Below are 13,858 nucleotides of genomic sequence, written 5' to 3'. Positions count from 1 at the left end.
TGCCAACAGAGATCTTCTGGGTAGCAGACAATCTTTATGGATTTTTTTCTATTTCACTTTCATAATAATTGTCTATTAGAATGCTTGTTTTTCTGTTTTCCTTTTGAATAGTCAGCTCTCCATCTATTATTTCCATTATAAGAAGAAAGTTCTCATCTTCCATGGTGGTAAGTGGTCATCCATTTAGCCATAGCTCCAATAATTAACAAACTTGGGACACATGAGAACCTGGTAAAACCTTCAGTAATTTAATTTAAAGCGTTTTGCTTTCTACATCGTTTTTGACTGCACACATCTCCCGTTGTTTGTCGCATTTGAGCTATGTCAAACACCGCTGATTTTAGCCTGTAACAATAACTTAACAGAAAAGTGGTGGTATATTTTAGCACAGTAAAGAACATAATATTAGCTAATATGTTTGCCCTAAAATTCTTAGTTTTTCATGGGGTTCTGGGCAACTTGTCTGCAGATGTCATTTCAGATTAGTTGTATTTTTACCCAACATTTTTGTTCCGCAACCAAGAGTGTTGGTCACATTTGATTTGAACAAGAACTTTAACAAGAAACAGGCATTTTCCTTTAAGGGAACATTGCAGAGTGAGACTGAAGATTGGTAACATTTTATTCATTTATTTTCCAAGCGGGTGGTAAACAAAGACATGAAAAAGTTAATAATCCATTTTCATATAATGACTGCCACTGTTTAGTCATTAAGGAGCTCCACATAGTTTGCAGGGAACAGGCCGTAGTTCCCATCAGGTCCAAAGCCTCTCCACCAGCCTTCATCCAGCATCTCTATCTCTGTTATGATGTCATCTGGGTCAAAGGTGATCTCAGTGTCATCAGCTGTGGATGACAGGCAATCCAGGTAAGAAGGAAAAAATGGAAAGTCCAGATGCTGTTATCTTTCATTCTTTAACTTTTTTAACTTGCATGCTTTTGTGACGGATCTGTCAGATAACATTTAAGCAATAATAATACACACAGATGAAAAAAGGAGTTTACATACACTACTTTAAAAGGACATCTCAGTTTGAGTTCACATGGAGTCACCAACTCAGTGCCAGAATAATGAGGGTTTTTTTGTTTACATTCTTCAATGTCTGTAAGGTTCACATCAACTGAGTACTGCCTTTAAACTGTCAGATGGGAGGAAGGAGTAGAACCAAAGTGCAGACAGCAGAACGGGACGTCATACAAGACACAATTTAATGAATGGAGTCCAAAACATTTACAAAAGCTGGAAACCAAAACATGAAACGAGGGGCAACATGGAATAACAGAGCAAGGAGCAAACAGTGAGGGAGTTTAAACTGTAAACTGTAAAGAGACTCTGCAGCAGCGTCACAGTCGTCTGTATCAGTACAGCTCCAACATGAAGACAAGCATGATGTGTTTCCTTACCAGCCTGGTAGTCATACAAAGCCCTGGCCTTGTACCGCTGCTGTTCTCCATCACCTGGATTATTATAGTCCTGAGACTAAAATTCAAAAACATCAACAACATTTCATTATATTTAAAGGCTCCATACACAGATAAATCTATGCAAATGATATGGAAACCATGACAATAAGCTGAAAGCACATAAACCCCATTACTGTCATCCAGATGGGTCACAAACACTCATGGGTGTCCAGGTACCATCCTCTGACACACAGAGCAGACTCACCTCTGTCTGATCCTGGTAAATATTCTCATACAGATTGTCAGCAGTGCCAACTGGATCTGGACTCTGGTACAGATCCTGCTGAACTGGACTTTCAGCTGTGGGAGAATGACAGGAATGAATAAACATGGCAACAGATGAATCACAAGGAAAACGTTTTCCAGATCCAGAGAAGAGTTCTCTGTCTGGTCGTACCGTCGCCTCAGAAAGGTTGTTAGAAGTCTGCTTTAGGTAGAACCTGGAGAACCAAAATGCTTCTGTTCTCATTGGTTTGGAGTCATGCTTTAAGCTGCCATGCAAAATAATTTTTATCATTTTTTTAACAACCACAAATGACACTGTATGTCTTGGGAGAAACTGATGTTTGCTTATGAATGAAATATTTAATTTGGAACTCTGATAATTATAAATATGTCAATAACATGGTGTGAATCTGTATCTGTATCTTTGAAAAACAAACTTCCACATTTTTTCTACGTGACAGGCTAAACCTAAATATCAAATATCGCTGTTTAACTTTTAACGGTGATGCTGCAGTAAACTCATGAGTAAACATCAATTGTCCATAGCAATTACTTTAACCAGTTGGCTTCTTCAGTGTAGAGATTTAAAATGTTGGTTTCTTTTCCATGAGATGCCATAAAAACTTATCTTTTTTCATTCTTTAGCAGACTAACTGGGTTTAGAGTTTCCTGGCACTGGAAATTTACAATTTCTGGCTAATAGAGTTGGAATAAAAGCATGTAAATGTTTGGATTTTCTAAAATGAAGCCTGAATGGTGAATGGAGTGAACTGATATTGTGGTTTTCCTGACATGCTCACCAATCACAAATACACAAACATGTTTATTTACTTACCAATAAGGCAGCTTATTGATAAGTAAATCCTTATTTTATTGTCATTGTTCAAGAAAGAAAGCACAACAAAATTAAAATTTTAAACGTGTGACAACAGGAAGCTGGAATTAAACCTACAACCATCCAGGTCAAGACGACTGACTGGCTGACTGACTGACCTCCTACTGAGTGTTAGCAGTGTTGAGCTTTATAGCTCATGTTTAACAGAACTTGAAAGGAAAACACAAATGATGCATTTTGGGGTGTAAAAGGTCAACATGATGTTTGGTGATGTTACAGCCATCATACCTGCAGTCATTTCATCTGCATCATCATCAAACTCATCTGACCACTCTGCCTCCTCAGTGGAACCGTCCTCTGTAATCAGACAGGAGAAAAACAGAAACATTCAACTCAACACAGTACAGCCTCGGTTCGCTAACGGTGGCGCAGCTACCATAAGTAGCTGGGATGATTTAGTGGAAGCCATCTTAAAGGAAACGTAGGTCTAAAAATACTTGCAAAAATAAAACGACCAGATTAACTGTGATGTAGAGATAATCAGCAGCGACAGCCAAAAAGACAAATTATCCAAACACAAACTATTCAAAAAGAAAAGTTCAGTGCAGAAAACTGCTGCAATATTTCTGGCAGCAATTTGCTGACATCTGATCCAGGCTAATCATACCTGAATGGAAATGATCATGATTAAATTACTGACACTTGCATATATAGAGCTCAACAGGAAGTGTGTCTGACCTGCAGGCTGCTCATGTGAAGTCACCGTCTCTTGGAGGGTGGGCAAGAAAGCTGCAGCAGGAAATGAAGGCAGTTCAGGTGTGGCTGAGGAGAAGGGGTTGGTCACTGGGTAGTGGACGTCCGGCGGAGGACTCTGAGGCTTCACTGCTTCTTCAGGCTCAAACAATTTCTGAGACAAAAATTTACTTTGGAGCTTCCCTGAAGGCAAAAACAGGAACATCAACCATCAATTCTGCTGCAGGTGGCTTAGTGTCAGCAGAGGTACTGTAGAAACTAGTTACTTTTAGGAGTGTTTTTACTACACTGTTTTTTCTACTTTTATTTGAGTAATTTCATTATGAAGTCGCTCTTAATTCAGTAAAATCTTTGGATTCTTTACCCACTGAATGAAGAACAAACATGTTTTAATCAAAAATTCACCAGACACAAACACAGACCTGCAGTTTTTGTTTAAGTTTCAATTGAAAGAAATTGATTTGGAACATTATTCTTTTGCTTGATTTTGTTGTTGTTGTTTTTTTTTTTTGTTATATGAATTGTCATTTTGGTCCTTAAAATATCACAATTTCTTTATATTTGGTCCATCTGATGATGTAACTTTTAAATATTAAATGGTTGATAACTTTATCAATTACTCTGGAATTGAAAATACTTTTTACCAGATACTTTTTTACTCTTCCTTGAGTCATTTCTTGGACGGCTACTTTTTACTTTTATTTGAGTAAAAATATGTTGAAGTAGTGCTACTCTTACTTGAGTACAATGTGTGGGTGCTCTGCCCCCTCTGAGTGTCAGTTTGTTGTGTTTCTGACCTGGTCTGGATGTAACAGGAGACGGTGTGTCGGCCTCAAAACTCTGCTCCCTCTGCTTGAAGATGTCTCTGGGATTGAACGCTCTCTGAGAAATCAGAGACTTTGCCTCCTGTGAATGAAAGAAAAGACACATGACCTGTTAGAGTCTGAAAATCTAAAGGAGAGATCATCTGCTATGGTACATTTAGATGTAAAGAGAAACAGCCAATCAAAAAGCTTTTGGTCTAATGCCTGAAAAAAAGTGCAGGATAATAAAATGATTTTCGAGTCTGATACTTAAACCACAATTTTTACCTCCGATTTCAGAATGTTCTGAACTTGTCACTGTGGTGTAGTTTTCTAATCCTGCTGGATAAAGTGGTATTTTGAATTGTTAAAGGGGCAGTACTATGTATTTTTCCTGCACATGTTGCCATTTTATGTAACTATGTTACAATCTGTTTTTATAAAAATGTTGTACATATCAAATATGACATAAAGGACATTTTGCTTCCTGATTTAATGACTTGAAATTGGGCTTCTGCCTCTTTAAAAACTCCTGCTCCTTCTGAAACTCTGCCTTCAGGAAGTAATCACAACATGGCTCCTCTATTAAAGATTGTATACTGAGCTTAATATGTGCACAGTTTGCTAACTACTGGTGGCTAGTCTGAAGGAGCTCAGTGAGGGAGGGCTGCTCTGTGAGGCAGAAGCTTAGAAACTGAATCCCTGAGGAGGAGCTTCGCCTTGAGGGCGAGGCGAGGTGCAAGCAGTGTAATGTTCTGTGTGTTTATTTTTGACATTTTCTGTGTTTAGTCCTGTTTCCCTGTGAGTTTCTGTCCTGTCCTCCCCGTTGATTGATCCCAGCTGTGTCTCGTTCCTGTGATTACCCTCCCAGTGTATTTAGTCTCACCTGTTGTCTGTGTTCCTTGTCAGGTCCTTGTCTAAGTTTGTGTAACGTACGTCCACGTCGTCTTTGTTAGTCTGCCCGCACAGTTGTACTGTGAAGTCCTGTGCTGGCATTAGCTCATCGTGTCAGTCTTTGTTGTCAGTGCTACCGGCATCTAGCTGTGTGCTTGCCTCTCGCCGTGCTGCCTGTCCTGGACTGTTTATCGAGCATATTCATCATTAAACTCATCTTACTCATCACCTTACCTGGGTCTCGGCGTCTCTCCTCACCACCTACCACACCATTTTATGACAAGCAGGTGTTTTGCACAGCTGAATGGTTGCCATGGAGATTAAACATGCACCGAACTATCAAGGTAACACACCAGGTATGTTTTTGATTAGGGAATAACTTTATAACATGATGTGGAGGTCAGAAAGTTTGATTTTACATAATACTGCCTGTAGACATTTGGAAAAACAGTAGAATCCAACTTGGACACAAACAGTTACTAAATTACCTAAAATATTTACTCATCTGCCTTCACACACATGTGAAGACACACTCTTGATCCACAGGGTTTAATGTGATACTATGTTGCATAGCATCCACATGGTTTTATGGGAGCTCTTGACCATTCTTCCAGAAGTGCATATGTGAGGTCAGACATTGATGTTAGACGGGAAGGCCTAACCTCAATGTTAGCTGCAGTATTAACAGTTACTATCATTGGAACTGTAGAGCTAAGCCCAACTCCTGAAAGACAACTTCACCACACAGTGCAGTCTGGTAAGTACGGTTTAGATGGCAACTGCCAAACCCAGACAGTCGCATAATTCATTACTACAGAGTACATGTCTCAACTGCTCTAGTGTCCAGTGAGCCTGATGGGATATTTAGTAGTGAGGAAATTCCAAGACTTATTCCACACATTTGAGAAGCAGTCTGCATGACTGCTACCTGCTGGATTCTGTACGCCTCTGTTCATGGAAAGGATCTGAATAACTGGATTGAGTGGTTAGTGAATACAAGTGTTTTTAATGAGCTACAGCCAGTCAGTCATACTTACATTAGCTTTCTGCACAGATGCTGCAGCATTGATTCCTGTTACCTTCTTCGAATTTTCCTGCTCATTCTACAACATGGACAAGAAAATTAAATCCATTATCTGCAGAAGAACATAAGAATTGAAAAAAATTTAAACATCATATGTAAAATATCTTGGAACTCACTCTGAACCAAGAACTCTAACAACAGGAAACCATTGACTGGGGGAAGACTAATGAGGAAGAGATAATCCACACACAGTGGAAGTGTAAGACAACCATTACTTACTGTACTTGTCTTGTTTTCACATCCTCAGTTTTCACTTTGATACTTTTTGCCTTTCTAAACGTTTATAAATCACTTTTATAAAGCCTGTTGCTGTTGTATCAACCGTCCAGACCACCCAGGCCTTCTGGTTCAAGTCTACTTTCCATCCCCAGAGAAGTCAAATGGTAGCAAAGCTGAGATGTAGAGTGTAGATGGGATGTTTTGGTGTCCAGTACGTGCCTCAGATGTGCTGGATGAGCAGATACCTGAACAGCTGATAAATGGTATTTACCATAGGTGCTTTCCCAGTCAGGCAGCCTGGATCACCTCAACTATCCTGGTTGTTGTTTCTGTTACTTTTCAATGAATAATTTACACTCAAATGTGTCTCCCCTGACATCCAACAGTTCATTTTACTTATTATTTGCTTGATTTCTTTCAGCACATGTGCAGAATTTAGGACAAGGACAAGGGCAGATGGAAAGCCCCCAGAGAGAACCAACCTGGAATAGTCCTTGAAGACCTTCAGTCACATCTCTAATGTTTTCACTCACCACTCGCTGTTGCTCCCTTTCTCGTTCCTCTTCATCTCTTCTTTTCTGAAGGCTCCTGTCATGTAAAAAACATACAAACATTCCCACTGAGTCTTTAGCTGCTTGGTTTGCATGTTACTGTGCAGTTCTAACTCACCTCTCTAGTTCAATCTGATGAGCTCTGTCCTTCGTTCTTCTCTCCCTCTCTTTTGCCTGTTTCTCATCCAACTCCCTCCTTTCCCTCTCCGCATTCTGCCTCTCCTGCTCTGCTCTCTTTCTCTCCTCCTTTCGACGTAGCTCCTCATCCCGCTGAGAAAAGACATTTGTCACATTTGCAGATGCAGATGTGACAAATCTGCATCTGGTTGTGTATGAAGGAACAAACCTGAGCCTGGTCCCAGAAGTTATCCTTGTTGGTTTGCTGGATCTCTTCTGCAGCATTGATTTTTCTGTACACAGAACCCTGTAATATAAGCACATTAGAAACTGGTGAACATGTTGTGACAATTTCTACATTTCCTGGAAAAACGTACTCATCACAAAGATTAGTACACAAAAACAAATGCAAAAGCAATGTAGGTGTTGTGGTCAGTTTTACACAGTGTCAAAAGTTTGGGCAAATAAATACCATATATATATGATATTGACAAATACTACCATAACAGCAGTTTTATTATTGGGTATTGCAACAGTGTCTTCATGGGTCTGACAAACAAATCAATCCTCCAGTTGCAGCTGATCCAGAACGCTGCTGCTAGAGTTCTGACTAAAACCAGGGAGACAGAGAACATCACCAGTTCTACATCACCCAGTTACAGTCCTTTGACTGAGAGAATAGACTTTAAAATACTGTTAGTTTATAAATCACTGACCGGTTTAGCACCGCAATACATTAAAGATCTGCTGTTGTCTTATCAATCTTCCAGATCTCTCAGATTCTGGTTCTGGTTTTACTCAGTATCCAGAACCAGAACCAAACATGGAGAAGTAGCATTCAGCTTCTATGCATCACACATCTGGAACAAACTTCCAGAAAACTGGAAAACAGCTGAAACACTGAGTTCCTTTAAATTTAGACTAAAAACCAACCTGTTCAGAGTTGCTTTATAACCATAATAAATGAAACATTGACCAATGTTTTGATGCATAGTGATGATGTTGATGTTGCACAGATCAAAATGTAATGTTTGTCACTGGTTTCTCAACTGATGACTGAATGTTTTAATGACTTTTTATTTTGTGTTTTTATGATGTGAAGCACTTTGAACTGCCTCGTTGGTGAAATGTGCAATACATGATTTATTGATTGATTGATTGATTGATTGATTGATTGATTGATTGATTGATTGATTGATTGATTGATTGATTGATTGGCTCAAATTGTCATATTAGTTCATTCCTAATAATTACTCTGATGTGGAAAATGTACCTGCAACAAAACCTGGTGTTGTGTCCAGGGTGAACCAAGCCTCTTGCCCAGTGATGGCTACAGACTGGCCCCATTGTGTCCTTCTGGCTGCCTAGTCATTTCCACCAACGCCCCAGTGTAAAAGTTCATTGCTAGTTAGCGTTCCTCACTAAAACCCCTGTATTAAATTGATTACTAGTGTCTACATTAATGTTAATACCAAGCCGGTATGAGTATTGGATTGATACTAACACAGTAAGACTGCTGTTTTAGTTTAAGGTTCTGTTTTGAAACTTCGGCTTATTTTTGTATAATAGTTTTTTTTTTAACGTTACCTTAAAAAGAGATTTTGTTCTAATTTTCTCTCAAATTATAATTTTTTGCACTTTATCTATGAAAAAAATACACAAACACTTGTTCAATTTTCATATTAATATGTTATTAAAGTATTTTGTTGACATAAACTTTGACTAATTTATCTCCCTGGTTTTAATAAAAATAATTCAAATGAAAAAACACAAAAGACCAAAAGGTCAGACATTTGATAATATATCAAAATAAAATAACAGAAAGTGTCATTATCAGTTTATTGGCATGATTGTAGTTACTTGATATCAGATCTTCATCAAAATATGCAGTACTATACCTCTATTACCAACCATTCAGTTTAAGGTAACAGCTTAACTCACCAGTCGCTGTTGCTCCCCATCTCTATTCTCTTCTTCTCTTCTTTTCTGAAGGCTCCTGTCATGTAAAAAACATACAAACATTCCCACTGAGTCTTTAGCTGCTTGGTTTGCATGTTACTGTGCAGTTCTAACTCACCTCTCTAGTTCAATCTGATGAGCTCTGTCCTTCGTTCTTCTCTCCCTCTCTTTTGCCTGTTTCTCATCCAACTCCCTCATTTCCCTCTTCGCATTCTGCCTCTCCTGCTCCGCTCTCTTTCTCTCCTCCTTTCGACGTAGCTCCTCATCCCGCTGAGAAAAGACAGACATTTGTCACATTTGCAGATGCAGATGCTTGTGTTTGTAAGGCTGCTGGTTGTGTATGAAGGAACAAACCTGAGCCTGGTCCCAGAAGTTATCCTTGTTGGTTTGCTGGATTTCCTCCACAGCATTGACTTTTCTGTACACAGAACCCTGGTATACAAGCAAAGGAGAAATTGGTTGAACATGTGAAAATTTCTATATTGACCGGCAAAAAATGCTGAGCACAAAGATTAATACTCAAAAAGAATAGTCAAAACAAAGGGTAGAGGTGGAGTCATCACACGTGAACCAACAGTCAGTCTCTCCAGGATGTTGCAATGTTTTTTTGTAATTGTTGCAGCCTATAGTTACTGATTTTGCTCCACATTTTTTGTAAAGTTGCAGTCAAAGTTGCAAATTGCAAAAAACAAAAAAAGTTGAAGTTGAAGTTGCAGCACATAACCTTTCTAAAACTGAAAGGTTATGATTTAGTTAGACTGTTTAAAATGCAAATTATATTTCCAAGTACTATCTTGAAATATCATCCTTAATACAAATCAAATCATGTCCTGAGGAATTCTCAATTTCAAAAGAATTCCACATTGGTCATTCAATTTAACATGAACTGTACATACTGTATCCGAACACTTCAAAATCTCTTTTTCAAAGAAAAAGAAAAACAGGTCTGAGAATCATCCGATCTATGGATGAGTACATTTTTTGTGTAATTTCCTTTACTTAGCCATTTATTCTTTCTGTAAAGGGTTATTCTATATTAAGTTGATTTAGTTAGACTGTCTATAACTGGCTTTGTGGTATTTGGTTGCATCAAATCGAAATGTTTCAACTAAGCCTAAGCCTTCCAGTAGAACTCTTTCTGGACTCATGGGACGATGGTGGTGACAGTGGAAGGGGTTCATTCTGCAGTTGGCAGGTTGCTCGTTCAATTCCGGCTCTTGTGTCTTGTTGTGTCCGCCTTGCCTGCTGGTGCAGAGCAGCCAGACTGCCTAAGGACTGCTGTGGCCACGCCCATCAGCATGTGAAAGTGTGCATGGATGAATGTAGTGTGAAGTGCTTTGGAGTCCTCTGATCTTGATAAAATGATATTAAGTACATGTGTTAAGATTTCATCATGTCTGTGATAAAGTCTGAACAGCAGCTGTGAAATTGCTGACAAAGACAGAACCTATGAGGGTCTGATGACAAAAGAAACTTTAAGACGGTATGTCTGAGAGTTTTGTGTCTCCTCACCACTGGTCCTCTTGGTGCATCGATGTAATTTTGCTGTTTGTGAAAGTTATAATTGGCTCCGGAGGCTTTTGCAACTTTAGTCAAAATGGTCTCTGGCTCCACGTCCTCCTCTGTGCGAGCGTTTATGGTAACGTGAGCTCCCTAAGATCAGTCACATCAAGACGTTAGAGGGAAGGAGACAGGACGTTTAACTGCTTTCAAACCATCCAATCACAACATAGCAGAATCACACCTACCTTCAAAAAATTTGCTATGGCGCTGAGATGGTTGGCACACATTCCTTTACGAGAGTCCTTCACCCCTTCACCAGTCTACATACACGAACATTCATAATCTACATGTGTTTTTTTTCATCAGGTTTTGCATTATTATTGACAGAAAATGAAAATCTGTGTCATTTTTTTTGTGAATTAACTGGAAAGCCAGCCTGTCTTGGAGAGGTTAGACAGTGCTGTGAAGTGTTTGCTCTACAAGCTTTTTCAACTTTAGCTTTTTTGCCACACTTTGATGTTTTGACACATGAAACAAAGTTTTATCTAAGACAACATAAGATAAGCAACAAATGGAGTTTTCAAATTGTGACTTGGTTAAGTATCCGATCCAAACAACCTGACCCAAAGTTAAGAAGAAGATCCTCCTGTTAAGGAAGATGACTTAGTGGTTTCTGTGCAGGAGGAAGCTGAAGAAAGAGGTCAGTGTTTGAGCAGCCGTGTTACAGATGCTGTTATGAAAAAATCATATACAGTTCATGTATGTCACTGCTAAATATTTAAATAAAAGTTTAAAAATCTTTCTGTGTAAATATCTCATGCTTGGACTCCTGGCTGCAGCTCATAGAAAAGTGGTGTGTATATGTGCAATTATTTTTTTTCTTTTTAAAATTAGGTGTGCGCAAAAGTTAGGAAATTACAGTAGTAATGATTTTAATAACTTTCTTCTCCTGTTGTAGTATGGGAATCTGTGTGTGTGTGTGTGTGTGTGTGTGTGTGTGTGTGTGTGTGTGTGTGTGTGTGTGTGTGTGTGCGTGTGTGTGTGTGCGTGTGTGTGTGTGTGTGTGCGTGCGTGTGTGTGTGTGTGTGTGTGTGTGTGTGTGTGTGTGTGTGTGTGTGTGTGTGTGTGTGTGTGTGTTTGTGACTCACCCAGTTTATAAGGACATATTTAGGCAGGCCAGAGTTAGGATCTGGGACTCGACAGAAGGCATACATGACCTTCCCACTGTTCAGCTCCTCCACCAACTCCTCCAACCCTCCACCTGAACACACACCAGAACAGGAGTCTGTTATTTAACATGACCTTATGTTTCTCTAATATGGTGGGTCCCAACACTGGACCAAGCAGAACTACTATCCCGATGGTTTAGATGCTTTCCTGCTCCAGCAGACCTGATATAAAGCATAAGACATTTAAATTACAGATGTAAGGTGTACATCAGTAATCAAACACCTAAGTCCCTGAGCACCAGGGCTGAGAACCACCGCTCTAATGCAACATTAGATTTCTGATGCATTTATAAGATAGCCTTTTGGACGTCATCGTTCACAACTTATCCTTCTATTTGCTGATTGGCTCAGTCATAAATCAACCGGAGACAATCCGAGTAATGGGGAGAAAATCCAGACTCCACTGGAAGGGAGAACTTTTTGAGTGGAATTGCTCAGGAAAGCAAATAGACAGACTCTTTCAAATGTAAGATCAGTCCAAACAAATAATCAAACATCAATAGATGTAGTTAAAAAAGACTTGGACAAGAATGACTCATTTCAGTCTGAGACCATGGATCCCAACCAGATTAAGAGGAATGCTCCATTCTATTTACTATAAACCCAACTTGAGTATCTTGGTGTTTTGTTCAGGAGTGATGGGAGCCTGCAGCGGACAATGGATAAAGGAACTTGGGTTTTGTCTGTAGCAATGTGGGCACTGCTCTGATCTCTTTTTGTAAAGAAAGAGCTCAACCAAAAAGTGAAGCTGAAGTGTGCTCAGTGGGATTGTGTTGTCTGGGTTGCCTTGTTGGATCTCAGCAATCTAAACAGGCAGGTTTATGAGAAGTGGCAATGTGCTGAAGACAGAAATTAAAAAAATGCTGGTGAGTGAAGCAGAAGGAAACTAAGGACTGATATATAAATAAATTGATTGTAAAATTCTAACATTCCAGTTAGAAGAAAAATAAAAACTCATCCAATGTGATTTTTTTTGGATTATTTCTGGATTCTGTCCCTCACAGTTGAGGCGTAGCAACAATAGTTTACAGATCTATCCAGTCTCTGAAAGTGTGTAAGCTCATTGGTCCAGCAGAATCAAATACTTGTTTATCCTATTGTACATCACAGTGATGTAGATCCATAGATCATCATGAGCTCTCACCTCCTGTCTCTGCCAGTCGAAGGTCGTTACTGTTGCCTTCATAGGTAAACAGAGCCCTGAAAGCACAACATTAATAAATAAGAACTGCAGAAAACAAGAAGGTCTTGTTGCTTTCGCTTTCGACAGAACCAGCTTACCAGTCCGTGTCTGATTTGGCATCCACCACCTTCTTATAGGCAGCCATCAGAGCTGAACCGTTCTTGCTCAGGTTGACTGCCATTGTAGTCCAGGTTTCCAGAGTCCACACAGGTTGCCAGGGAATCTGATGCTGTCAGAAGACAGAGCAAAGCAGAATGAAAACCTCCACACTTTGAGGAAAGAAACTGACTTTTGTGATCCTTCAGAAAGATTCTCATCTACAGTGATGTGTCCGACCAGTCAGGTTGGTGGATTTAAACCTGAAGAGTTGCATTCTTACACAAGTTCCTCCCCTCTGACTTCCACACCTCCTCTCATCAGAGAAACACAGCTCATTTACTCTGACCATTAGAACACATTTTGCTTACACTGAGTCAGCGTTGTTACACTGCAGATATAATGTATCCTGAAAACAGAGTTGGCCTGGCAGCCTCGGTGGAAGTGTCATCATGTGATTTGAGGGAAAGCAAAAAGGGTGTGACTGATTTCTATTGTGTGCCATTCTTTGTGCATATAAGGAACACAAGTCCCAAAAACAAGTTTGGACAGAGCTGGCATAAGAGTGACACAACAATGAGTGAGAATAAATGATACTGTGGATGGATGGTCTTAACCTGGGCTGAAAATCAAGTAGATTATAAAAATACAAGAACACCCGACTCATCGTTATGATTTAAGAAAAAGTAACATAATTTCATCACAGTCAGTTTGCTGATGTGCAGACTTTCAAATGTTCCTACATTCCATACACAAACATCCAGACTGGATCATTTAGCAATGTGTGAACTGTTCCCACAAAATCGCAAGCTTGTAGTTGTTCAAAATGTACTGGGATGCTGTACTGGGTTTGGTCCATTCTTGACTGGAAGCAAAGGACCAAATCCAAAAGACAATTGTGCACCACCTCTGCTCCAAACTTTACACTTTGAACAAAACACTC

The 13,858-nt window shown here is 39.5% G+C and overlaps 1 protein-coding gene across 1 annotated transcript; it reads right to left on the bottom strand.

Moving 5' to 3' along the window:
- Positions 1–608: 608 nt before the first annotated feature.
- dbnla (drebrin-like a) lies at positions 609–13,217 on the bottom strand. Its single transcript, XM_088010722.1, has 19 exons — positions 13,199–13,217; positions 12,918–13,048; positions 12,781–12,836; positions 11,556–11,668; positions 10,653–10,727; positions 10,417–10,557; positions 9,259–9,336; positions 9,023–9,174; positions 8,887–8,941; positions 7,175–7,252; positions 6,947–7,098; positions 6,811–6,865; positions 6,012–6,077; positions 4,075–4,183; positions 3,263–3,460; positions 2,813–2,881; positions 1,670–1,764; positions 1,405–1,480; positions 609–846 (listed from the first exon to the last, which is right to left on the bottom strand). Exons 2-19 carry the CDS (start codon positions 12,998–13,000, stop codon positions 704–706), a joined length of 1,794 nt encoding a protein of 597 aa, XP_087866848.1. The 5' UTR covers positions 13,001–13,048; positions 13,199–13,217; the 3' UTR covers positions 609–703.
- Positions 13,218–13,858: the final 641 nt, after the last annotated feature.

The sequence above is a fragment of the Poecilia mexicana genome, unplaced genomic scaffold (assembly GCF_051168715.1).
Source record: "Poecilia mexicana isolate PSO_F unplaced genomic scaffold, ASM5116871v1 scaffold_12, whole genome shotgun sequence".
NCBI lineage: Eukaryota > Metazoa > Chordata > Actinopteri > Cyprinodontiformes > Poeciliidae > Poecilia > Poecilia mexicana.
Note: the sequence above shows the minus strand (reverse complement) of the source record. Positions and strands in the feature narration are given on the sequence as shown.